Below are 24,377 nucleotides of genomic sequence, written 5' to 3' on the forward strand. Positions count from 1 at the left end.
ACCAATTCCCAAAAAACTTTATTGTTTCAAGTGGCAAAACGTTATTGGTTTCTGTGGGGCCCCTGGCAGGGCGGAGGGAGACGTGGGGTGGGGCTGGGCTCCGCCCGTTACAAAAATCAAAGGCTTTTATAAAAAAGGCTATAAACTGGTATCAAAAGAAAACCCAAGGGGGGCTGCAAGAGGAAGCAGAGAGGGAGGCGGGACGAGGGACCAACGCCGTGGAAGACCGGCGGGGAGGGGCGGTGCAGGGGAGCTGGGACGCTGATACAAAGTGCATATCGGGGCCTCCCCCAACGCCCCAGAGGCGCACGGGCAGGGGCTGTGGCCGGGGAGGCTCAGCCGTCTCCCCGCCAGGGACCCCACAGGGACGGGCACTGCCTGAGACTGCCAGATGGGAAGGACCTGCAACAGAGGGAAGAGAAGAGGTTGGATGGGGACAGGGGGGCAGAGGGGACATTTCACCTCCCTGCCCAGGCGCCCCTCTGCGAGGCCCAGCATGAGGAAGGCCCTGCTGGGGACCTCCAGCCTAGTGAGTGCCCCCCAGGGGTGCCAGACCAGAAGGGCAGGCCAGCATCCTTGAGCCCTAGGAGGAAGGCGGGGTGGACGTCCCCAAGCCAAGGGACCCAGGACTCTGGAGCTTGGCCTTAGTGTCTGCTCCCAGCCTCGGAGTGTTAGTGGCTCAGTTGTATCCGACTCTTTGCGATCCTATGGACTGCAGCCCGCCAGGCTCCTCTGTCCACGGGATTCTCCAGGCAAGAATACTGGAGTGGGTAGCCATTTCCTTCCAGGAGGTCTTCCCAACCCAGGGATGGAACCCAGGTCTCCCAATTGCAGGCAATTCTTTATCAGCTAAGCCACCAGGGAAGCCTAAGAATACTGGAGTGGCTAGCCTATCCCTCCTCCAGCCTCGCAGATGAGGGCCATAAAAGCAGGTCTGGGGCCTCCGGAGGCCTCTGGGGAAGGGGCCCCAGCAGCCCTGAACCAGCCCCCAACCCTAGACAGGCCAAGCCTAGCTCCTGCCCGCACCTCAACGACTTCTTAGACCTTCTTCTTCTTCAATTTCAGGGCTTGCAGCCAGTTGGGTGATGATCCTTCTGACCTACAGGGCAGGGAGCAGAAGTCGGAAGGGAGTCAGAAACGCCCCCCGCCCCTGGCCAAGAGGGGTGGCGTCAGGCTTGGCCGCAGAGACCAGCACCCTGGCACCAGCTGAAGAGTGCCGACCCGCAGCATGATACCCTCTCCAAGCCTCTGTCTCCCTGTAAAGCAGGGTTTTCCTCTTAAGGCCGAGATGGGTAGTTCCTGGCACGTAGATCACCTACCCTGAGGACTTGTCTGGCTTGGGCGGGAGCGCGTGGGGCTTGCCCAGCCCGGGGACCTTGCAGGACTTGGAGCGCTGCATCGACTCCTTCTGGCCCGCCTTGCCCTCTGAGGGCTCCCCCTCGTCAGCCGAGCGGTTCCGCGAGCGCAGCTTGGCCTGAGAGGAAGCCGGAGCACAGACGGACGTCAGCGGGGCCGGCGTGGGCAGGGAGGGCCAGGCCTTCTCCCCAGGGCATGGCGTCCCTGGCCCAGGCCTGAATGCCCTCCACAGCCCTCTTACCCCGGGGAGGGGAAGTTGCTTAGCGATGACCTTCCCCGAGGGCAGGCTGTGCCTGCCACCCCACAGGCCCTCAGGGAGACACTGCTGACCTGAATCTAGCCCGAGTGGGCTGGACGGAGCCAGCAGGGACGCCCCCAGGGTCTGCACTCCCTGCGCCCTCTGCCTGCAACATCTCCCCACCGCAAACACTACACGCCTGCTAGTGCCTCGAAGCTGTGACCGGAGGCCTCCCCGAGTCCCGCACCCAGCCTCCCACCTCCCTCTGTGCGGCTCACCCCTGCCGTACCCCCAGGGACACCTGAACCTCCACCCCGCTGCACCACTGTAGCCCTGCCAGCCCGTGGGGTTCTGGGACCCAGACCCTCTGTGTTCTTCCCTCCATCCCGCCTCGCGCCCACCACGAGCACAGCAGGCACAGAGGACGGACAGGGTTTCGGGGCTTAGACGGACAGACAAACGGACGGAGGGCAGGCTGGACGCCAGGGGGCGGTACGGCCAGAGGGTACCTTCAGGGCCGACGGGCTCAGGCCAGGGAACAGGCTGACTTTCAGGCCCTTGGTCACCCGTGTCCGGCGGTTCTGAGGCTCCTCGACCACCTCCTCGTCCGAGGACGGCGTCTGTGAAGCCCGTGGCTCTGCAAGGGCCCGGGCAGGGGCTCAGCACGGGGCGGCAACCCCAGACCCCCCGCCCACTGCCCACAGGACAGCGACATGGAGGTCGTCAGGACAGCCCGGCCCTACCCGTGGAGTCTTGGAACAGCCTTGCGTCCGACGCTGCAGCCTCCGACAGGCCCAGCGTGCCCCCGGGCCGGATGGCCGGGGCGCGGTGCCCACGCTTGCGCCCCAGGTTGGCACGGCTCCGGTACATGGCGCTGTCGAGGATCTCAGTGTCCTGTGGGGGATGGGGGTACAGACCACTGCCATGACCTTCGCAGAGCTGCCTCATCCCAGCTTCCCGCCCCCTCGGGCTGAGACCGCCCCGCCAAGAGGGAGGTCCTGGGGTGAGACCCGAGCTACAGCACCTACACACCCCCTTCCACCCCCACCCCGACAGGAGCCCACCCACTGACCTCGATGAAGGAGAAATCCTGGCTGGGGGTGCTGGTCGGCGGCCCCTGCGGGGTCTGCTCGCCCTGACTGGCCCCTGTGGCATCCCGGGTGCTGTGGACCGCGTCTGTCCAGCTGGCCTCCCCGTCCGGCTGTGGCCTCCAGGAAGGCAGGGGGTCCTGGCCGGGCTCCCGGGGCTCCACTCGGTCCGCACCTGCTGCGGCCCCTTCCTCCTCCGACGGGGCCCTGGACCCCAGAAATGCCGACTCCCGCGGGGCCGTGGCCTCGGGGCTGTGGGCAGCCAGCCTCTCACCCGGCTGGCCTTGGGAGCCCGTGGGTGGGGAGCGGGCCGGGTGATCACCAGGGCTGCGGGGACAGAGCAGAGACTGAGGTCATGCGGGGCCGCGGGGCCCGCCCACACCCCTCCCCCCACCCCGCCCCCTACCCCCACCCACAGAGCGCCTTTCTCGGCCTGTTTTCCTGCGGCCCGTCCACGCCTCCCCATGGACTGCACGCAGGGAGCGAGCTGGGCCAGCCCGGCGTGTTCAAATGCCAGGCTCCCCGTTTCCTGAGACGATGGGGGAGTCCCTTCACCCCCAAGGGGTCTGCTAACTACGGGGTCACCGGTGGCAGAGAGTGAGGCTCTGAACACCTTGCACAGAGCCGCGCGTGGGGGACCCCAAGAGCCTTAGGGTCTTCTAAGTACAGAGTCTCTGCAGGCGCGGAGACTGAACATCTCGCACAGAGCAGCGCGGTGGGCGTGCCCACCAACGCGATCCTACCGCTGCCAATGCTGTGGATCCTCCCGGGATGCGGTCCGCCTGCCGAGCCGGCCTCTCAGCCCTGGCCCTCCAGCTCAGCCCTCTCTGCGCATGCCTCTGAACACACGGGCCTTGCGGACGGCCGCGTACCCGACGTGTACCCGATGGCGCGCCTGGACAAGCTGCTTCTGCCCGGCAGGCACCCCCGCGCTCTCAGTCAGCCTGGATTCCCCCTGGCGGGCCCCCGGGCCCACTCCCCCGCCCTGCACACCCTGGGCGCGAGCTGCCAGCCCCACTGCAAATCCAGGTGCTCTGTCCCCACAGCCCATCAGCAAGCAACTCGGGGACACAGCCACCTGCATCCCCACGGGGGCCAGGGCCTGGGACAGAGCTGACGTCTGCCGGTGGGCAGGGACGCCACCTTGTCCCTGAACTGCGTCTTCTGCCCGCTGCGCCCTCGAGACAGGACCCGTACCATCCGGCACGCAAGGCATGCTCAGCAGCTCACGCTCTGCACCGGGGAGCGGGTGTGTGGCCCAGCTGCCTGCCTGCCCCTGAGACAGACACACCTGCACACACACACGGCCCGTCTCCTGCGGGAGGTGGGCACCGTTCACCAGTCACTCCTTCCACACACCGGCACAAGCACCACAGAGCCACAGCCAACACACAGACACGCACACACACACACACAAGCACCGCAGAGCCACACCCGAGACACACACACACACACATACCCTGCACACAGTGTACACACACACTGCACACGGCGTGGGAGAGACAGAGAAGCACCACAGAGCCACACCTCAGACACACACAGACACACACAGCTCTCACACACACCCCATGCACATGGGCGTGGGGAAGGCGGGCAGGGCCTGGGAGCTAGGATCCCGGGCTGGAGGGGAAGAGCGTGAAGCAGGTGAGTCAGTGCCAGGCCAGAAGCAGGGAGAGCAGGGGAGCACGTGTCAGTCTGTCCTTCCCCAGGCTGCTGACACAGGAGGCCCCTGGAGGGAGGGAGGGAGGGGTAGCCTCCCCGGGCAGCTGCGCCCACCAGCCTTTCCAGGTGAGGTAGAGGGGAGGCTGGGGGCAGAGGGGAGGCTGGGGGCAGGCCGGGGCCAAGGGGCTGTGGACCCGCAGATGGGTGGGCGAAGACGGCCACGCCAGAGGGGACCCGGCACACCCGCAGCCCATGGGCCTTGGGGGAGGCCCTGCAGAGGGGTGGGGGGGAGCACACATCCCGCCCCACTGTCTGTACCAGGTGCCCGGAGTGAGGGCTCGTCTCAACTGACACCAGCTCTGCCCCTTGCCCGTCAGGACTCTGAGGATCCCGAGGGCCAGGACTTGATCCAACACCATCCCCAGGACCATTCCAGGGACAAACACGGAGGTCCACGTGTAACAGACTCGTTTCCTTGTGCTCAAGGCTCCAAGACCCAAAATGAGAGCGGTCGGGACTGAAGCTGGAAAGATGTGTATATACGAGCAGCAGCTGACCTTGACCCCAGAGAGACAGGAAGAGAATGCCAACCACATGCAGGGGCCCGAGGGAATGCCAAGGAGCAGCGTTCACAAGCTGTGGGCCCTTGAGAAAGCCGCGCTGCCTCTCTGGGGCTGCTTCCCCTGCTCACAGAACGAGGGGGCCAGCCCTCAGAAACCCATGAAGGTCCTCTCCCAGCCCACGAAGACCCCCCCAGGTGGCTGGGAGGCTGCTGTATCCCGGGGCCTGGGGGCTGGGGCAGGAGAGGGGGCAGTGCAGCAGCTCTCGGGGGGCCCAGGAGTGCTTCTCCCCTCAGGACAAGGAGCCCAAGACACGGGAGGGACACGCCGAACGCCCACGCCGCTCTCGCCCAACTGTTCGGACAGCAGTCCAGCCAATGGCCACCAGCCGGGGGGCCTCCGTCCCACGCAGGACGATGGCCAGAAACGTCCCCCAAGGCCCCACAACTGTCTACATCTGCCAAGCAGGTGTCAATACTGGCGGTGAGCACCTGGCCAGGGCTGACCACGCGTCTGCAGCTCTGACACTCCCTGCACACGGACCCCCAGCCCAAAGGCCCCCAGGGGTGCTGGGAGTCAATGATGCCCACTCGTCACAGGCGGGAAGCCAGAGCAGAGACGGGCCCTGCCCAGGCTCATGGAGGTGGTGGCAGAACCAGGCCCCAAACCTGGCGGACGGGCCCAAAGCCAGGGGCTCTGAGCTGTCCTCGAGGACTTTTCGTTACCGGGAGAACCTACAAAGCTTCCTCCAGAGAGCAACTTTCCCGAGTGTAGAATTTCCCCGAGTCAGAAGCTTAGAACGCCAGTCCTGTGGATATTAATCAAATAAGCTCGAGAAACACTGCCCTGGAGAAAGGTAAACAGGTCTCCATTACTGCTGTATTTTTGGTGCTGAGAGCCCTACTTTCTAAGTCCGCCGTATGTCCACTGAGTACACGGTGTTTGCCAAATGTACAACACGGCCCAAAAAGCTGGGCGTTTTCAAGGTGCGACGGAGGCCAGAGGTCACACAGCTGAGCTTCTCTGCCAGAACCCTGCCCCTTCCCCAACCCAGTCCCCCAGCCAGAACTTTTGGAAAGTTCTCTCTCCATCCTTAACAGGGGAGACTCTCTCCCCACTCCCCACCTTCAGAAACACGTGGAGGGCGGTGGGTCCCACTGCCTGCAAGTCCAAAAGCCTTGAAGGCATTTAAGACCCAGAAGTCGGAAAGTGGCACTGCTGACTCAGTGACCTTAAGTGGGTCATACCACTCGGCCTGCAAATTGGAGGTGATAAAAAAAAACCCTTTCCTGCTTCACAGGGCAGGTGTGAAGATCACAGAGGGGAGGTGTGCGGGATGGTGGAGTTCTGAGCATCCTGGGAAGAGGACTCGGGGGCAACCTCGGGCGGCCTACGCTCTCCCCGCACCCAGAAAGTGACAGCTCACAGAGGTCCGGTCACTTACGCCCGTCCCTGCAGGCTTTGCCCCAGCCAGTGCCCCTCCAGCTCCCCGCAGCAGCCGAGCCCAGAATGCCCCCCAGGGCCTCACCCTGGCCCCAGGCTCTGCCCACCTCCCCTTCCCCTCCCCCGCCCTGTCCTCAGCCCCCAATGCCTCTCCCGACACCTCAGACACCCAAGTCCCCTCTAGAGCCTTCCTGGTACCTCCAGCCCCCCAGCTACCAGCACCCCCTCCTCCACTGCGAACACAGCTTCCACCCAGCACCCCCTCCTGTCTCCTCTTCACAACACGTGAGACGCACCCCCCTCCACCCAGATCTGGCAAAGGTCAGACCTGCGACTCAAGTCAAGAGAATTAAACCTGATCTCAACAGAAGTGACGGCAAAATAAACATGCCTTTTAAGCAGCCTTAAGTGGGGTGAGACATCGCCCCAGTTGGTTTTACAACAGAAAAATTTCAGAGTCAGACTACGGTCGACTCATAAAACTGTGTGTTTTTTTTGGAAAGTTCTTTTTCAGCCACCCTGGGTGTGGAGGCCAAAAGGTCACCGGACCAGATACCAGGTCCCAGTGTCCTTCAGGTTCCCTTTTGAACCAGGGTTTATTCTCTGCTGGTGTGGCTGTTTTTTATTTATTGGCCGCGCTGCACGGTCCACGTGCAGGATCTCAGTCCCCCGACTGACCAGGGACTGAACTCGGGCCCACAAGCAGTCAAAGCGCAGAGTCCTAAACACAGGACCACCAGGGAAGCCTTGCCCTTGGGAGCCTTAAGACAGGGCAGGCAAGAAGCACGGAGGTCCTCCCCTCTGGCAGACATGAGCGCCGCCGCCCGCTCCACGCTGGACCTGCCCAGCCCAGGATCATGCCAGGCCTCGCCCCCCAAGCCGGCAGCATCCGAAGCCAGAAACCATCCCGCACAGGGTGCTTCCTCCAGCACACACACAGTCATGCTGCAAAAACCACACCTCAACCACCACAGTCATCGCTTCAAAAAAAGAAACTCACCTGTGTGTGTGTCAGTGCTCAATTTAAGAAGTAAATAAAGAAAAATTCACACTCCGAACCATCGCAGTTCTCTGAATACTAGACATTTTGGTGGAAGAGCAGCTTCCACCCCAGGCAGAAAGGGGGCCGCTTCCAGGGGCTGTCACGCCCTCCGACCCTGGGGTGTGGCTCCCTTACCTGGGTCCGAAGGCCGGGGACTCCTGAAGCCCGGATCCGTCCTCCTCCGGGCAGATGACAACGAGCGGCAGGAAGGGGTCTCCGTCCTCGGCATCCGGCCCACTCATCTCGCCGACCCCGAGCTCCCTGGCCTCCGAGGAGCCTCGGGCCTCCAAGCCGAGAGCTGAGAGGTCATCATTCCCCACACCTGGTTCCAGGGGCTGGCTGACGTCCCCCACGCCACACTCCCTGGCTTCAGCCGGGAGCTCCACGTTCCGGAGCTCCGAGTCCTGGGCCCAGTCCACCTGGTCCAGCCTGCGACCCCGCGGCCCCTGAGAAGTCTCTGAGTCTAGCTCACAGGGCACCTCCAGATGCCTCAGGCCTAGACTGTCGCCCCAGTCCACCCCACCAGGCCCGAGCTCTCGGTCTCTCGGCTCAGGCGTCCAGTCTGCCTGACCCACTCCGCGCTCCCTCGATTTAAGGAACTCTCCCGCCTCCGCGCCTGACCAGTCAGTCTGCCCCACGCCACCCTCTCTGGTCTGGCTGGGGCCTCCAACCTCAGAAGGCCAGTCCTGGTCCCCGACTCCGAGCCTCCCGGGGGCCTCCGCCCCTCCACTCTGCGAACGGCGGACTAGCCCTGCATCGGTCACGCCCGCGTGGTCTGCCCAGCCGGTCTGTCCCACGCCATCCTCCCTGGCTTCGCTCGAGCTGCCAGCACGCACACAGCTGGACACCTCCAGGTTCCAGAGGCCCAGCTGGTCAGTCCAGCCCACGGCCCCCTCAGGGGGCAGGAAGGGGCCGCCTCCCAGCTGGCCACAAGTGCTCAGGCTGGCCCCACCCGCCCTGTCGTCACCGATTATCCCAAACTGGGGGCTCTGCTCCGCGGCCTCCGCGCAGAAGCCACTGCCCCAACCCCGCTGCCCCGGGCCGAAGGCCAACTCTGGCTGGGCGCCCACACCGAGGCCGAAGTCTCCGGCCCAGCCCCGCTCTGCCCCCTCCCTGTCAGCTTCCCCTGGGCTCCGGGCGCCCCCCGCCTGCGGGCCCCCAACCTCCCGGGAGTCAGCGCCGCCTTGCCAGCCGCTGGGGTCCCTCTGCCCCGGATCCCCGTCCTGCAGCTGGGAGCCGCTGGCAGAGAACACGCTCCCCGCCTCAGTGGTCTCGGGCCAGCCCGCGTCCCTGCCAGCCACCCCGGGGCTCACTCGGCCCGGGGTCTTCTTCTCAAACTCCGTGTCCTGCCGCTGGGCCTCCTCGAGGCTGAACCCGGCGCTCAGGGCTCTGGCTCCGAAGTCCCGAGTGAGGCCGCCGCTGTAGTCCGGCACCCAGGCGCTCCTGCCGAAGTCGCTCCTTCTGAACCCCGGGTCCTGCTGCCCTGCGTCCTGGCTGCTGCTGTACCTACCGAGGGGGTCCTTCTGCCCTGATTCTGGACCCTGCCCTTCTTCATCCCGGCTCGCGTAGGCGCCCAAGGCATCTCTCTTCCCAAAGTCCCAGTCCTGAAGGCTTGCGTCCCGACCGCTGTAGGTTCCCAGAGAATCCCTCTTCCCGAACTCCTGGTCCTGGAGCTCTGCATCCCGGCTGGAGTAGGTGCCCTGGGAATCCCTCTTCCCAAACTCCTGGTCCTGGAGCTCTGCGTCCCGGCTGGAGTAGGTGCCCTGGGAATCCCTCTTCCCGAACTCCCAGTGCTGAAGGTCCACCTCGTGGCTTTGCGGAGCGCTAGGCTTCCCGATCGCCCGGTCCTGGGTGCCGAGGCCCCCTGGGGCCCCCGCTCCACGGCCGTCTTGGCCGCCGACCTCGCCCTCCTCGCAGTCGAGGGCACACCTGCCAGCCCATTCCCCAGGGCCCCCCTCCCCAACTCCATGCCCACACTCGCTGGCCCAGTCCCTCTCTCCGAGGCCTGGGTCCCCTCGAGGGCTTGCAACTCCCAGGCTGTAGTCCCGAGAAGCATCCTGGGACCAGGTGGAAGGCCGGAAACCGCCAGGATGTGGGCCTCCTGCAATTCCAAATTCACTCTGCAGGTCTTTCTGGGCCCAGCCGAGGAGTCCCTGGGAATAAGAGAGAGAGAGACACAAACGGGACTTAAAATTAGTCAGGGTGGCAATCGGTCCGGAGCGAGAGTCAGCGCTGCCTAGGGCCCAACTCTGGCTTCGGAGAGCCTGGGTTTGGATGCGGGCTGTGTGACCTTGGGCAAATCACTTAAGCACTCTGGGTCCCTGGGGTCCCCATCGTTCAGTGAGGTCAGTTACTACGGCAGGGGGTAGGACGAGAGAGTTAAATGGAATCACTGAAGCCGAAGGCTCAGCAGAGGTCCCAGCACCCCCTGGGGCCTCGGCGGTAAATCCCGAAGTCCTGTTTACTGCCCTTGGGCAACACCTGGCGAAACGCCAGGAGCAGGGCTGCCTGGCAGAGGGGTCTATCCAGGGTCGTGGGGGCGGGCATGCCCTCAGCGAGGAGCGCTCAAGACCCTGCGCCCCTCCACAGCCGCCCCTTTCCAAGGCAAGCTCCCCAGGACACCCTTCACCCTTCCAGCCCGCGTGAACCCCCAGCCCTGACCCCAAGGGAAGCTCCCTCCTGCCAGGGGCCGCCCTGCGAAGGTCTCTGGGTCCTCACCGCCAGCCCCAAAGGGACGGCCTCCTCTGGTTCAGGGAGAAGACCCAACCAGGGCTCCGGGCTCCCCACCCCGTCCGGAACTCCCTGACTCACTCGTGCGGCCGGGGGAGCCCTGGGCTCGGGGCTGCGGAGCCGGCCGGCCTCGTCCCGCAGCGCGGCGTTGGCCAGCAGCCTCTCCAGGACCGACACGCTGGGCTCCCGGTCCCCAGGCCCGGCCATGGTCCCGGCCTCCAGTCCCCGCCCGCCCCGGAGCCCACTGGGCGCGGCGAGTGCCGGGACGGGGCTGGGCCGCTCCCCTCGCCCGCCCGGACCTGTCCAACAGCCCTGGCCCCCCTCCCTGTACAGCAGCTGCAGTTCTCAGCGGCCCCGCCCGGGAGCCAGTTGAGTCACCGCATCCCGGGACGGACACACCTACCGCGGACGGACACACCTACCGCGCGAGCCCAGCGGCCTTAACTCCTTCCTGCTCGTCCCCCAGGCCCCGCCCAGAGGCCCCCGGCTCCTCCCTCCTCCCAGCCCCGCCCCTAAAAGTACGTTTCTATCGCCACCTGGATCCCATCCCTGAGACTACTGGGCAGCCCGGTAGGAGAAAGGGCACTGGCCCTGGAATCGGTGCTCTGGCCCTAGCCCGGCTGCCAGCTTACTGGGTAACCTTTGCACAAGGCTCCGCCTCCTCTGGGCCTCGACGAAAGCAAATCTGAACTTCACAGTAAGAACACTCGCAAGATCCAACACTCCCAAGCACTTGTGATGGGCGCTAGTCTGAGTAGTTCACAGGCACTGCAGCCATCACCCTGCGAGGTAGAGCCCAGCACCATTCTCCCCATTTTACAGACGCAGAAACTGAGGTGCGGGCAGGAAAGTCACGTGTTCAAGCTCACACTTGGGCCAGGAACAGGGCCAAGACAGCAACTCGGCCGTCTGGGTCCAGGACGCACGTCTAACTGGCTCTGTTGGTGCCCTTCATGAAACCACCAGTCCTCACGGACCGAACGCTCAAGGGTGCCAAGCCCTGCATCCAGCGCTTTCCACTTCTGTCTTGCCCACAACACAAGCCTAAGTGTCCTCGGTCGCTCAGTCCTGTCCGACTCTGCGGCCGCACGGACTGCAGCCTACCAGGCTCCTCCATCCATGGAATTTTCCAGACAAGAGTACTGGAGTGGGTTGCCATGCCCTCCTCCAGGGGATCTTCCCGACCCAGGGATTGAACCTCTGTCTCCCACACTGGCAGGCAGATTTTTAACTAGCAGTGCCACAAGGGAAGCCCCTAAGTCTATGAGGCAAATGTCATCGTTGTGAAAGGGCTCTGAAGCTTGGACGTCTGGGTACGTTACCGAGACCACTCAGCTGGTGGAAGCCGGGGTCAGATGCGGACTCAGACTAGACTCTAAGTAGCAGCCCACACTCTCTGCTCCGCCAGCGGAGCAGACGGTACGGACCTCCAGGGCAGGGGCGGGGGCAGAGGTGCCTGCTCACGGCTGGATCCCAAACTCTCAACACAAGGCATCCGTGTTGAAACAAGAGGCCCCCAAAAGCCCTTGACTTCCGTTCCAAACCCCGCCCAGGGCCCCCCTCACCTCGGAGCAGGCGCTGGGGGGCGGAGCGCCCTTCAGCTCAGACGGGGCGCTGCGCCGTGTGCTGGGCGGGGGCGAGGCCAGCAGGTCATCCAGCCACTGGGAGCCACTCTCGGGCCCCGCGGGCTCGGGGGATGCCCGGCAGGGATCTTGAACAGCTGTCCTGGATCGGGTGGTCTCGGCCAGGGCCAGGGCCACGGGGTCCTCCTCGGCAGACAGCACCTGCCCAGGCTCGGGGGCGTCGACGAACAGGACGCAGGGCTGGTCTGGGGGCGCTGGCTGCTCCTGCCCCAGGACCGGCTCCAGGACGCGCAGGGCGGCCTCCCGGGTGGGCGGAGGGGGCTCCCGTTCCCCGTGTGTCTCCACCTGCGGCAATGCTGGTGCAGGTGGGTGCCCTGCTGTTGGTGAGGACTCCAGAGGATAGTCCGCCCCACTGCCCATCCGGCTCGGGGAAGAGCTCGGGTTGTCCCCCGGCCCCCGAGAAGCAGGTCTTCCTGGTCCCTCTGCAGCCGACGGGGCCCCTGACCCTCGCTGAGACACGCCTTCCTCCCGGGTGGACGAGGGCCAGTCCCCAGCCTCCTCGTGGATGGACGTGGCCCCGCCTCCGGCCTCCTCCCTGGTGGACGCGGCCCTGTCTCTGACCTCCGCAGCCTCCACAGCCCCACTTCCGGCCTCCTCACAGGCTGACGCAGCCCAGTCTCCGGGGTCCTCGCAGGTGAACGCGGCCCCTCCTCCGGCCTCCTCGCGGGCATACGCGGCCCCATCTCCGGGCTCCTCCCTGGTGGATGTGGCCCAGCCTCCGGCCTCCTCCCGGGGGGATGCAGCCCCGCCTCCAGGCTCCTCCCGGGTGGAGGCGGCCCCATCTCTGGCCTCTGCAGCCTCACCTCCGGCCTCCTCGCAGGTGGACGCAGCCCAGTTTCCGGCCTCCTCACGGGCGGACACGGCCCCGTTTCCAGCCTCTGCGGCCTCTGCAGCCTCCGCGGCCTCGGTGATGGGGGAGGGCGGCGGGGAGTCCAGCCGCCACACCCCAAGGCCTGCAGGCCGCGTGGGGAAGGTCCATTCAAAGGACTGAGACAAGCTCCAGCTGGACTCAGTCCCGCTCCCCAAGGGGTGGTCCAGGGCGGACAGGCCCCCCGGGGCCTGGGGCAGGGTGGCCAGCGAGCCCCCCAGCTGCTCTCGGTCTGGGCCGGGAGGCCGCAGCACGCCTTCAGAAAACCGCCGCTGGGCCAGGCCGCCGGCAGGGCAGTCCTCATCCCCCGGGGCCGCCCCGTCCCCGGATGCAAACGTCCGAGGCACGTCTGGCAGCTCACCCGCTGCCATCAGGGGCTGGGGTGCTGTGGCTGGGGACCGCTCGGGGCTGGGGTGCACCGCGAGCTCCCGCACCGGGGGGCTGCCGGGTCTGGGGGCCTCCGAGGCTGCCACGGCTGAGCTCGCGGGTGGGTGGTGGGAGCCTTCCTCGGGGGGGCCCGCAGCCGGGGAGCCCAGAGTCTCAGCGGGCAGGGAGGGAGGCCCAGGAGCAGCAGTGCTCTGGGCCTCTGGACGGTGGGGTCGGGGGGGAGAGCCCCGCTCGAGGGAGTCAGAGCGAGGAGACTCGGGGCCCGAACCCAAGGCTTCAGCAGGGAGACCCGGGCCAGGGGCGCCTCCATTCTCCAAGGTGGGGCCTGGACCGGGGGTCACCCAGGGAACCTTGAGAACCTGCAAGACAAAGTCAGTAGCTGTCACTGCTCCGCCGGCTTGGGGAGGCCCCTGCCTACCCCCAAGAGACCCCAGGTCAGCGGCGGGCTGCCTGACACTCTCACTCCACGGGGGGAACCGGGGCTCTGGGGGACAGCCCCCCAGGACAACCGATAGAAGCTCCAGAATGACCTCAGGCGTCCGAGACTGCTAGGGTCCCAGACCCCTCCCGTGTGGCCCTCCCCCCACGAAATGCACAGCGCTCTATTCCCAGGGGATCACTCAGACCACGCCCACCCACATCCCCCAAGCCCAAAGCTCATGTGAGGAGTTCCTAAGGGTCCAAGGGTCACGAGTCAAGAACACTGGCTTTGTGCGCTTCCCTGGTGGCCCAGGGGCTAAGATTCCACGCTCCCAGTGTGGGGGGTCCCGGGTTCGATCCCTGGCCAGGGAACTAGATCCCAAGTGTGGAAACTAAAAGTGTGCATGCCACAACTGGAGATCACGTGAGCTACAGTAAAGATCAAAGATCCCGTGTGACCCAGTGCAACCGAATACATAAACAAATAAAATACACGTTTTTAAAACTGGCTTTGTAAAGGAAAGGCAAAAGGAAAACTAGAGAGTCTGGCTGTCTGGGTGTGCGGCCTCAGGGTGGGACTCCACCAGGCCCAGCGCAGCTTCAGACCAGTTTCCGGGAGCAACTCACACCCCCTGCTCTGAGCATCCATGGTCCCAGCTCCGCCTGAGGGGCAGCGGGATCCGGGATTCAGGCCAGAAGCCCCGGGGGCCATGAAAGCGCTGGTCGGAGACACTGGCACCTCCCCCGTCAGCTGGACACCTTCCCACGCAGGGTCTCCCCGACCCCCCGCGTCCCCACCTGCACCCCAGGGCCAGGTCAACAATGTCCACCTGGCGGTCAGGAGAAGATTGAGCAAGATCTGCACACCCGGCTGCTGTGAACAGCACAGGGGAAGAACGGACACTCTGGGGCCCTGGGACCCCCAGCATTTGGCCCCCCTTCACCCCTGCACTGGCCTGCCCCAGGCCGTGACCTGAGTCTTGCTCTATCTGACCTCTGCCCTCCCCAGAGGTCACGCCCCCCGCCTTCTCCCATGGGGGGTCGTCTGCCCCATCACCACCTGACCCCTGGGCCTGGGCAGGGGGGCGTCCTGCTTCCGCATCAAGGCCACCCTCCGATCCTTCCAGCCTGCACAGTCTCTGCAAACCAGGTTAATTTAGAGCCTGTGCCCTTAAACCACGCCCCCCAGGAACCCTCCTCCAAGAGCCCAGGACAGACCCCTCAAGACCCCTCTGCCCCCAGAGCAGAGCTCCAGGACCACCACCACTCTCCAGAGCGCTGCCCCTGGTAAAGAGCTCACAGGGGTTCCCGAAGCCCCACGACTGACCCATCCAGCGTCCTGGCTCCGCTCCCTGACCACCTCTCCTCGACTTCCCTGGAAGCCACCTCTCTGAGGGTCCACCCTAGACCTGGTCCTCAGCCAGAGCCTCCCAGAGCGTCACGTCTAGGTGACCTGCTGACCCGTGTCCATCCCCGTCCATCCAGTGCCCCCTCTCCCTCCCCTCTGCCCGTCTGAGAAGCGCGGTCACTCAGTCTCCTCCCTTCTCCCCATCCCGACTCGACTCCCCTCTCTCCTCCACCCCTGTGTTCACACAGCTCCCTGTATTCCCTCCCTCACCCCAGTTTAACCTGATACAATACAGCTCTGCCCCAGCTCCAGGCTGCACCGGGGCAGCTGGAGACAAGCCCGCCGCTGAGACGGTAGGTGCTGGGATGGTGGGTTCCCTGCAGCCGCAGCTGCCCTGGGCTCAGCTGGGCCCCGAACACCTAGCAATCCGACGACATCCCCCTTCCACGCACCCCCACCTCCCAGCTTTCCCACCCGGTCCAGTCCGTCCTCAAACCTCCCCGCCTCACCCAGGCTCTCCAGGCTGAGGGCCTTGCTATCCCTCCCCGAGGACTCAGAGACCCCCACCCAGGCACCCCACGGCCCGCCGCCAGCACGAGAGCCGTCCCTGCTCAGAGCTCAGGCCAAGCCTCCTTTCTGTGTCCAGCATCACAGATTTTCTTCCTTCTCCACTGGACCGTTTCCATCAGCACACAAACTGCTCTCATTTCTTCTGGCTTAAAAAACACACACACATGCTGCTGTCCACCCCTCCCATCCCTCCAGCTACACCCCTTCCTTAAACCCGGGCTCTGCGTTCAGCACCTCTTACCTCAACGCCTTGGGCCCAGCCTCCGCTGAGCCCCCCCAAAACGGGCTCCCTTCTTCACTTTGCCACCCTGCCACTCTAGCCAAGTGCAGCCAAGAACCCCCTTGCAACCCCCAATTCTCAGGGGCGCCCCTTGACCACCCGCTCCAGTGCCTCCCCCAGCCCGGGCAGCTCCTGTGCTCCACACCAGCAGGGTTCCCTCCCTCACCTCCGCTCCTTCCTGCGTCTCCTGGGCTCCTCTGCCAGGCCTCCGTCTCCCTCCCACACCTCACGTCCCTGCAGCTCCGGACTCAAACACCCCACTGACCCCCTCAGACCCCGTTGGACGAGGCATCTCCAACTCAACAGATCCAGAAGCAAGCTCCTCTGGTCCCCTTCTCTGTAAAGGGTAACCTCCCGACCACTTGGGCCACAGACCCCCAGCGGCGCCCTTCACTCTCCACTCACTCCCGGCAGATCAGCCTGCCTGCAAGTCCCGTTCCCTCCACCTTCACACCAGAGGCCCCCCCCCCCCCCGCCCACCGTCTCCCCCAGGGACTGCCTCCAGGATCCAAAGCACCATCGTCTCTCACCGGGGTGACCCCAAGAGCCCCGACTGGCCCCTGCCGCTGCCCTTGGCCCCTGGCCAAGATCTTGGGCAGGGAGACTCCTTGCAAATGGAGCAAGGTCATGCCTCTCCTCCAGCCCCTCAATAGCCTCTTTCCCTCCTGCAAGCCAGCGCTCCCCCGAGTGGCCCATCGCCACCCAGCTCTGCTGTCTCTGTGACCCAGACACCCCAGTCTCCTCGCTGGGTGGAGCCCACGTCCTTTGTAGCTGCAGCTCCCTCTGCCAAAAAGGCTGTTCCCCAAACATCCTAGAGCTCACCCCATCCCCCGTTTCCTGGCAAGAAATGCCCGTCACCCTCGCCCCAGGACCCGTGCAGGTAGGTATCCCGGGGGCCTGTCTGACGCTCTACCTGTCTGCCGGTTCACAGGGCTCCCGGTGTTGGAGTCTGCCTTCCTGCATTAGAAGGCGCGTTCAGCGGGAGCAAGGGCTTCCCTCCTGGCTCAGACAGTAAAGAATCTGCCTACAAGGCAGAAGACCTGGGTTCGATCCCTGGGTCAGGAAGCTCCCCGAGAGACGGGAACGGCTACCCGCTCCGATATGCCTGCCCAGAGAACTCCATGGACAGAAGAGCCTGGTGGGCTACAGTCCACGGGGTCGCAAAGAGTCAGACACGACTGAGCAACGGACACACGCTTCCCTGGGAGCAGGGGGACTGTGGATACTTTGCTCGTGGCTGTCTCCGCAGCACCGGGATCACAGTGGATGCTCGATAAATACGTTTGGACAAATGCACACACTCATGTCTCTCTCCCTGCCGGACGGGACAGCCTCCAGCTAGCAGGGGCTCTTGGAGCAAGACAGACCACCCTTCGCGTCATTTACTCAGGAACACAGACTGTCCGCCCCAAGCACACCGTGAGCAGAGGGGCTGTAACAGGAGACCCCTGTGAAACGTTACTTCCCCTCTTCTGCGAGAGAGCAGACCTGGCCAGGGACCGTGCTGGACTCAAATCCTGCCTTTAGCCCCTGGGCAAGTTATTTGGCACCTCAAGCCCTGGCATGCGCACCTCTTGCGTGGGACCTGAGGGGCCTACTGGGCCAGAGTTATGACCGGGGTTACGTCAGTCAATCCCCCCGCCCCCCCGAGGTTGCCCAGCAGACAATAGGCCGTCCAGGGCAGTCATCCTGGACACTGTAGGAGCCTCAGGGCCTCAGCCACACTTAGCCAGGGTGGCCTGGAAGTTGAGAAATATAAGTCCTGGGGCAAGTCACGTAAACCTCCTCCACAGCCTCTGTTTCCCCAGCTAAACTGAGGGCGGTGGGAGAGGCACAAACGAGACCCTTCCAGCTCAGAGACTGCGTCATCGGGTGGGGAACTCACGTCGGTCGTGGGCTCAGACACGGCCGGCTGGGCCAGGTCCCCGTTGAAGGTTAGGTCCGAGGGGGATTTCCTGTGAGGGAGAAAGAAGGGAGACGGAGGCACAGATCAGAGAAGCCTGAGGCTGGTGGAGAAGGAAGGTGATCAGGGGTCTACCCGATGACCAGAACAGAACCCGACATGCACCCCGCCAGGGCACGTCCTCCCAGGGGACAAAGACCCTGGTGGCTCCCAGAGAGAGCACCCCAGAGGCAGCGGGTGTGTCCCACCTGCATGTCACGGGGTAAGCTCCCCCCAACCCCTCTGGGAAGAGCCTGCGGGGCCCCAGAGCCCTCAGGGCTCCTAGTAAGACCACCAAGCCCCAGAGCCCTTGAGGGGTTAAGGTTCTCCGGGCCAGGGCAGCTGGCCCCTCCCCAGCCAACGCTTCTGGAGAACTGCAGGGGGAGGAAGACAACCAGAGGGATTTTGCAAGGTCGAGGTTGCTCCTTTCAAGCCAGGCTGGGAGCAAAAGAGAAGGCGAGCGGAACCCAGCCTGGACAGGGCGGGCCCCCTGGGAGCCCAGGGGGGACAGGAGGCCTCAGACGCCCACACTCCCAGGAGAGGCTGGCAGGCAACGCGAGCGAGGCTCTGGGCCTCCAGCTCGGCTCAGACCTCAGCAGGGCCTTCTCCGCAACAGGAGCGGTGTCAGCGGGGCCAGAGAGCTACGGGGCCTGGGGGGCAACCGGCCCAAGCTGGCACTCCCTGCCCTGAGGGTATTCCAGGCAGCTGGGACCCTCAAGCCTCCTCCCCAGGGCCCAGGGACACGTCCAGGTCAGGAGCCCCCAGGACACGCTGGCACCGGCTCTGGGAAAGGGGATGCCACACGCAACGGTCTCCAACCCAGCTGTGCGGCCTTTGCGCTCACACCCACTGGCCTGGCGTCAAGGGGCGTTCACTGCTTTCCTCTCCCGTCAGACTTCTCTTCACAGCCAGGCTGTGCCACACACATACACACACACCCACACACCCCCCAGCACCTGGCACACCGCTGCACCCACAGGACGGGCCAGCAGTTAAGAGCACACACTGGAATCAGAGAGACCCTAATTCTAACCCCAGCTCTGTCTGTCACTTGCTAAGGGACCAGGGGAAGTCACTTTTGAGCCTCAGTTTCCTCATCTCTAAAATGGGCCTAATATTCCCTTCACTACACAGGATGGCTGTGGATTAAGTGAGGCAGCGTTTGGCTCTCAGTATGAAAAAAGCACTGAAAATAAACTTCCACGCTATACATCTGAGTTCTCCTACAAACACATGGACTCTGTACAGAGGACGACGACAGAATAAAGCACATACTAACTCGGTCTGCGGGGGGGGATGGTCCGTGACTCTGTCCAGGGTTGGCCCGCACGCACGCAACACAGCTAACCTCCAAGGGAAGACCACCATCTCACAGGAGACCACCCACCCTGTCCTCCAGGCTGGCTGCAACCAGACACACAGCCCCCCACCCCTCACCTCTGCTCGGGGGTCTTGCTGGGCTCCTCAGGGCAGTCGGCAGGAGACCCCGCGGGCCCCTCCTGGGACCATTCCTTGGAGAGGGTCCCAGCGTCGTCCCTGGGGCCTGGGGCCACGCCGTAGCTCCTGGGACCGTATCTGGAGCTGCCGTCGTGGTTGAAGGTGAGGCGGGAGCCCCAGAGGCGGTCGGGGCTAGCCAGGCCCTCCTTCCTGGGCTGGTCCATCTTGGCCAGGATCTCCTCCACGGTGGGCGCAGCGAAGCGCTCCGAGGCTGGGCGGAAGGGAAGGGGTGCCTTGCGCACGCCCCCGGGGGCGGCGCATCGGGCCGGAGGGGTCAAGGGGGGCGTCTCTTCTTTCCCAGGCTCCTCTCTCCCAGGCTCCCGGGTGGCTTCTCCGCCAGCCAGGGCCTCGGCCGCAGACCTTGGCGCAAACGGAAGGGGCCGCTTGTTGCCGCCGTAGGGCTGGGGTCCCGCCAGCATGTTCATCTTCCGGGCAGAAGGCAATTCAGCCAGAGGACCCCGGGGAGGCCGAGGCCCAATGGGCACCAGCAGGCTGGGCTTGGCAGGCAGGGCTGGCTTGGCAGGCAGGGCTCGGGGTTTGGGCTTGACAGGGGGTTTGGCCCGAGGGTCACCTACCAAAAGGAAAGGGCTGGTTGAGCCAATGTCAGAAGAACAGGAGGCAGAACTTCACCTCCCACCCTATGGACTCAGAATGTTCCTACACCCTTCCAGGTACAAGTCAAATGTCACCACTTCCATGAAGGCTTCCTGGATTTTCCAAACACATCCCAGAAACATTTTCCCTCATCTCCAAATTCCCAAAATGTCTAGCCAGTCACCCTTACAAGTGAAAAGCCATTTAAGGGCCCAGCTGGCAGCTATTTCTCACTGTACCCACTTTACACCTAACACACATTCTTACCAAGTGAATGACCAGATGAGCAAACAAGCTAATAAATGAACACCTGCCTGCCCACACCAGGCAGTCAGCCCACCATCTCCCCCAGTCTGGTCCTTCCCTCGAGCATGCCACTCTGCTAAACTACATCCACAGCAAACTCGTTCTCCCAGCTCAGCTTCCCTACCCTGCCACCCTGCTGCCCCCCTCCTCCGGGGCACACCCAGGCCACCTCCCCACCACCATCCGCTGTGTGACCAGGAACGCAAACTCACTATTGACCTAAGCCAAACAGAAGGAAATCTGCTACAGAAGGGAAAAAAAAGACCAGAAACATACCTTCTATATAAGGCATTTCAATGCCAAATAAAAGACCTTGAATTACTCATGGCCACAGCCCTGCTAATAGGATATTTTATCACCCACTCATTCCACTCAGTGCAAGAAAGGCGTCTAAACAGGGAGCCAGGAGGCCTGGGTTCAAGCCCATAGGTGCACACCCTTCCCCATCCCCCACCCCCAGGCCTCAGTTTCCTCCTCTGTCAAACAAGTTGGTTGATCTACATCCTCTCCAAGGTTAGCATGTTCTCTGCTGGAGAGCTGTGATCTCAGACAGTTCCGAAGGGTCTCCACCAGAGTGCAGGACCTCTCAGGCTCATCCCGCTTGTCCTCAGACTCCTCCCTCCCTCCCCAACAGGGTCAGCCTTCACCCACTGGCCCCCAACACCGAACGGGGGTTCGGGCCTCTGGCCCCCTTTCCAGCCAGCCCGCTCCACCTCGCACCCACAGGTACCTCGCTCGGACCCAGTGGATACCAGCTCCTCGTCCGGCCCGCGGGGCGCTGGGGAGGCCATGGCTGCGCCTTCCCTGGGAGCAGACACTTGCATCACATGCGGCAGACCTGGGAGTGGGGGGCAGAGGGGTGAGCTGGGGGCGGCGGAAGACCCAGGAAAAGAGGGAGAGCAGAGAGATGGCCAGAGAGCTGGGCGCTGGCAGCGCGCTTGGAGAGGGAGTCTCCGACTTCTGGCGGCCGACGTCTGGCGGCCGGTGGGGGACAGGAAGCGGGCGCTTCAGGAGGGGGGCTGGGGGAGGTCACGGGAGGTCCCCGGCGGCCACGTCCTCCCCTCTGCCACCCCCCCACCCCGCGTCGGCTCTCCAAGTCCGTCTCCTAACCCTAAAGTCCTGCAGGTCCGAGGAGCCGCCCCCTGCTCCCTCCTCCAGCCAGCTGTCCAGGGCACCCCACTTACCACTCCCAAGGCACTCCCCCCGACACACACACTCCTTGGGTCAGGGGGCCCCCGCTCGCGGGATCGACTGAGGGCCGGGGAAAGAAGGCTGCCAAGCCTGAAGTCTCCCGGTGAATCACCTCGCGGGAGACGGGAAAAACCCGCTCCTCCCCAACCTGGGCCCCGCCCCGCCACCCGCCTGCCCCGCGGGCCTCCCCTTCCCGCTCCCCGGCCTGCCGCTGGGAGTGGTTCCCTCCCGGCTCCCCCCCCCCACCCAGTCCTCCTCCTCCCTGCACGTCCCTGCCCCGACTCCCGCCTCCTCCAGAGCCGTCTCATCCAAACACGGAAAAATAAGGAATAAAAAGTAAACATCTGGAATACATTTTTTTTTCCTTTAATTTCTCAATCGCTTTGGCTTCGGCTCGGAATTTGATGAGGTAAAGTCAGGGCCTAGTCCTGTTGCCATAGCAATGGCCTCCCACTGGATTTCCAGAGCCTCGCCAAGAGGAAGGAGGAGCCGGCCCAGGCCCGGGGCTGGGAGAATGAGACCAGGCTAGAGAACATCCGGGGGGCGGGGTGGCTTGGGGGGAAAACTCCCTAGGGCTCCCCTCCTGGGCCCATCACCATGGGAGGGTCCACAGCCCACCAGAAGCAGCTACCTGGGCATCACTCACCAGCCTGGGCCTGACCCGAGGGCTTTCGAGGGAGGCTGCGGAAGAGATTTTAACCCAGGTGACAGAAGCCTATGGCCGAGAGCAAACGGGTGCCCCTCCTCTCGGCCTGTAACTGGAGCTCCGGGTCTGCTCCACCAGGATTCAAATGCTGGGTGGATCTCCTGCCTTCCAGCTCTGTGACCTTAGGCACTTTCCTCACTGGTCTAAACCTGTTTCCCTGTATGAAGAACACAATGAGACTCAACACAGCGGTTAAGGCTCCTCGCTTCCACCGCACACTGCAGGCGGCACCCGTTCAATCCCTGGTCAGGGAACTGAGGTCCCACACGCTGGGAGGTGTGGCCAAAACTGAAAAAAAAAAGAGGCTCACATGAGATGATCCATGCAGCTGCTGACCTCAGTGCCCAGCACCCACTAAGTGGCCATTAAAGGATAGCTCCTATTAGGAGGCTTCCCTTGGAAACCATCTCGTCCTCTCCCCCAACCACAGGCTACCGCAGACCATGCCTTGTCTCCGGAAGAACCCAGTCTTGTCACCTGTTCTTCAGACACTTCACCACCTCCTCAGGTCCTATCCTGGATCCTGAAGCGCCATCCCACCCTCAAGAGCCCCCCGGAATGACCACTGCCCTGCCTCCTTGATAGACCCCGCGGCCCTCTGTTCCAAAGGAAAAGCGATGTTTCCTATCACCTGGCATGCATGGGGTCCCTGAGGACAACCCAACCCTCTCCAACCTGCAAGGAGCCCTGCCTTGCCCAGAGTCACCTACTCCAGCTGGTCTGGCAAGACAGCATCAGATCCAAAGAAGGGACCTCAGGTGCCCAACTTCCGGGAAAACCTCTCACTTCTGACCCTGCCCCAGCTTGTTCCCAGGATAGGAGGGACTAGGCAGGAGGGAAAGAGACATCCAGGCCCGTGCAAGTCCGGTCAGCCAAGTCCGGTGCAGCAGGCGCACTGTGGGTGGGTGAGTAACATTCACAGCCGGCCCGAGTGTGCGTGGAGGAGGGGCACGCGGCAGAAAACATAAAATTTAAAAAAAAAAACGCAAGACTGTTTCCTTGTCCTTGAACGTTATTACCAGGGATACGTGGTGTGGGTGGTTAGAAATGGAGACCAGCTGGTCCAGAACCGAAAAACCCTTTCACCTGGAGGCTCAGCCGGGCGGGGAGCTGTAGCACACAAGAGGGAGAGCTCGCCCTCCCCCGCCAACTGAGGACGGGGTCTCAGCAGCTCAGACGCCCAGCGGGAAACCCGGGTGACCAGGGCCGGAGAGCAGAGCTGTGAAAATCTCAGCGGCTCCGAGCATCCCCCATGCGTTAAGAGTCCAGAGACCGGCTGGACCCTGAGGGCACAGGGGAGACATCAGGCGGCTCCTGCCCCGGGGCGGAGGCCCAAAGAAGCCTCGCCGCAGGCAGGGCCGCCTCCGCCGACCCTGAGATCTCCCGCCAGCCGGGGCCGGGGCCGGAGAGGACACTGCAGCAGGAGGGAGGGCCAACTGCGAGACGAGAGAGCCCGGGGCGAGGGGCCGTCTGGAGGGGCCCGGCGGGGAGCTCCGGGCACAGGGGGCCGCGGCTGCCGGGGGGAGGGGACGGCAGGCTGGAGGAGGGGGCGGCGAAGGCCCCGCGCGCGGGATGGGGCGCAGCCGGCGGACGGACAGACGGGGGCCCGGGGACGCGCGCCGGGCGGGGGCGGGCTGCGGCGGCCGGGGGCGTGCCGGGGGCGGGGGCCCAGTCGGGGAGAAGGGGGCTAGGGTCCCTCCGCCGGCTCCGCCCGCCGCGGGCTCCGCCTGCAGCTTCGGCCCCCCTCCCGGGCTCGGCCGGCACGCGCTTCAGGCCCTGCGCCCTGCGCCCCCGCGCGCACGCCCCAGCCCCCCGGCCCCCGGGCCGTGCAAACTTTCCTCGTGACCGCCCCCCGCCCCCAATCTCGGCAGCGGTCTCGACGCAAGAGCGCCCACCGCCCCCGTACCTCGCCCCCGCCCTGGAGCCGCCCCCGCGCACTCACGCTCTCCTCCAAGGTCCGGCTCCGCCAGGCCCGCGCTCCGCACCCCGTCGTGAGTCTCAGCCGCCGCCGCCGCCGCCGCCGCCGCCGCCGCCGCCGCAGCCGCGGGACCGAGCCTGGAGGAGTCCGGGCGGGGCCGCCCTGGGCCCGCCCACGGCCCCGCCCACAGCCCGGCGGGCCCTGCCCTTATCCCCGCCCCTAGCCCGCCTCTATCCCCGCCCCAGGGGCGCTTGGCCCCGCCCCCGCCCCGCCCCGGGGGCCGCCGGGCCCCGCCCCTGCCCGCCCACATCCCGCCGGGCCCCGCCCCCGGGCGCCTCGAGAGTTTTGGGGCGCCTCGCCAGTGTCCGCGCGCCGCCTAGTTCGCCGGGGCGCATGCAAATAAAGCCGTCCCCGGCCCACGAGGGCCCGCCCCGGTTCGGACCCCCGCGAAGCTGACGCAACTCGGCGCTGGGGCGGAAGGCCACCGAGACGGCGGCCTAGAGAGGAGGCGGCCCGGGCCCGGGCGGTGGGCGGGCTGCCGCCCTGCGGGGCCCGCGCGGGAGAGGTTTCCCCACGGCCAGAGCCACA

The 24,377-nt window shown here is 64.7% G+C and overlaps 1 protein-coding gene across 5 annotated transcripts; it reads right to left on the minus strand.

Moving 5' to 3' along the window:
• On the minus strand, positions 1–23,948 carry CNOT12 (CCR4-NOT transcription complex subunit 12). Of its 5 annotated transcripts, XM_086338720.1 has the most exons (13): positions 23,814–23,948; positions 21,812–22,028; positions 20,705–20,812; positions 19,015–19,645; positions 17,521–17,590; positions 11,685–13,376; positions 7,525–9,542; positions 2,667–3,009; positions 2,338–2,488; positions 2,104–2,231; positions 1,320–1,474; positions 1,027–1,099; positions 1–402 (listed from the first exon to the last, which is right to left on the minus strand). In XM_086338720.1, the coding sequence occupies exons 3-12, from the start codon at positions 20,796–20,798 to the stop codon at positions 1,039–1,041; spliced, it is 5,343 nt and encodes a 1,780-aa protein (XP_086194846.1). In that variant the 5' UTR covers positions 20,799–20,812; positions 21,812–22,028; positions 23,814–23,948; the 3' UTR covers positions 1–402; positions 1,027–1,038. The 5 variants fall into 5 exon arrangements, with proteins under 5 accessions (XP_086194846.1, XP_086194845.1, XP_086194848.1 ...); XM_086338719.1 differs by lacking the exon at positions 21,812–22,028 and having other exon boundaries at positions 23,814–23,909; XM_086338722.1 differs by lacking the exon at positions 23,814–23,948 and having other exon boundaries at positions 21,812–22,174.
• Between the last annotated feature and the right edge of the window lie 429 nt (positions 23,949–24,377).

The sequence above is a fragment of the Bos grunniens genome, chromosome 15 (genome assembly GCF_055505025.1).
Source record: "Bos grunniens cultivar Pamir isolate PY7600 chromosome 15, Bosgru_T2T1.0, whole genome shotgun sequence".
Taxonomy (NCBI): Eukaryota; Metazoa; Chordata; class Mammalia; order Artiodactyla; family Bovidae; genus Bos; species Bos grunniens.

Coding starts and splice junctions, on each gene's coding strand:
- CNOT12 (XM_086338720.1), bottom strand. CDS start 20,798: ATGCAAGTGTCTGCTCCCAGGGAAGGCGCAGCCATGGCCTCCCCAGCG. Junction 9,543..11,684: donor CCCCCAGCGCCTGCTCCGAG/GTGAGGGGGGCC, acceptor TCTTATTCCCAG/GGACTCCTCGGCTGGGCCCA. Junction 1,475..2,103: donor TGAGCCCGTCGGCCCTGAAG/GTACCCTCTGGC, acceptor GCTTCCTCTCAG/GCCAAGCTGCGCTCGCGGAA.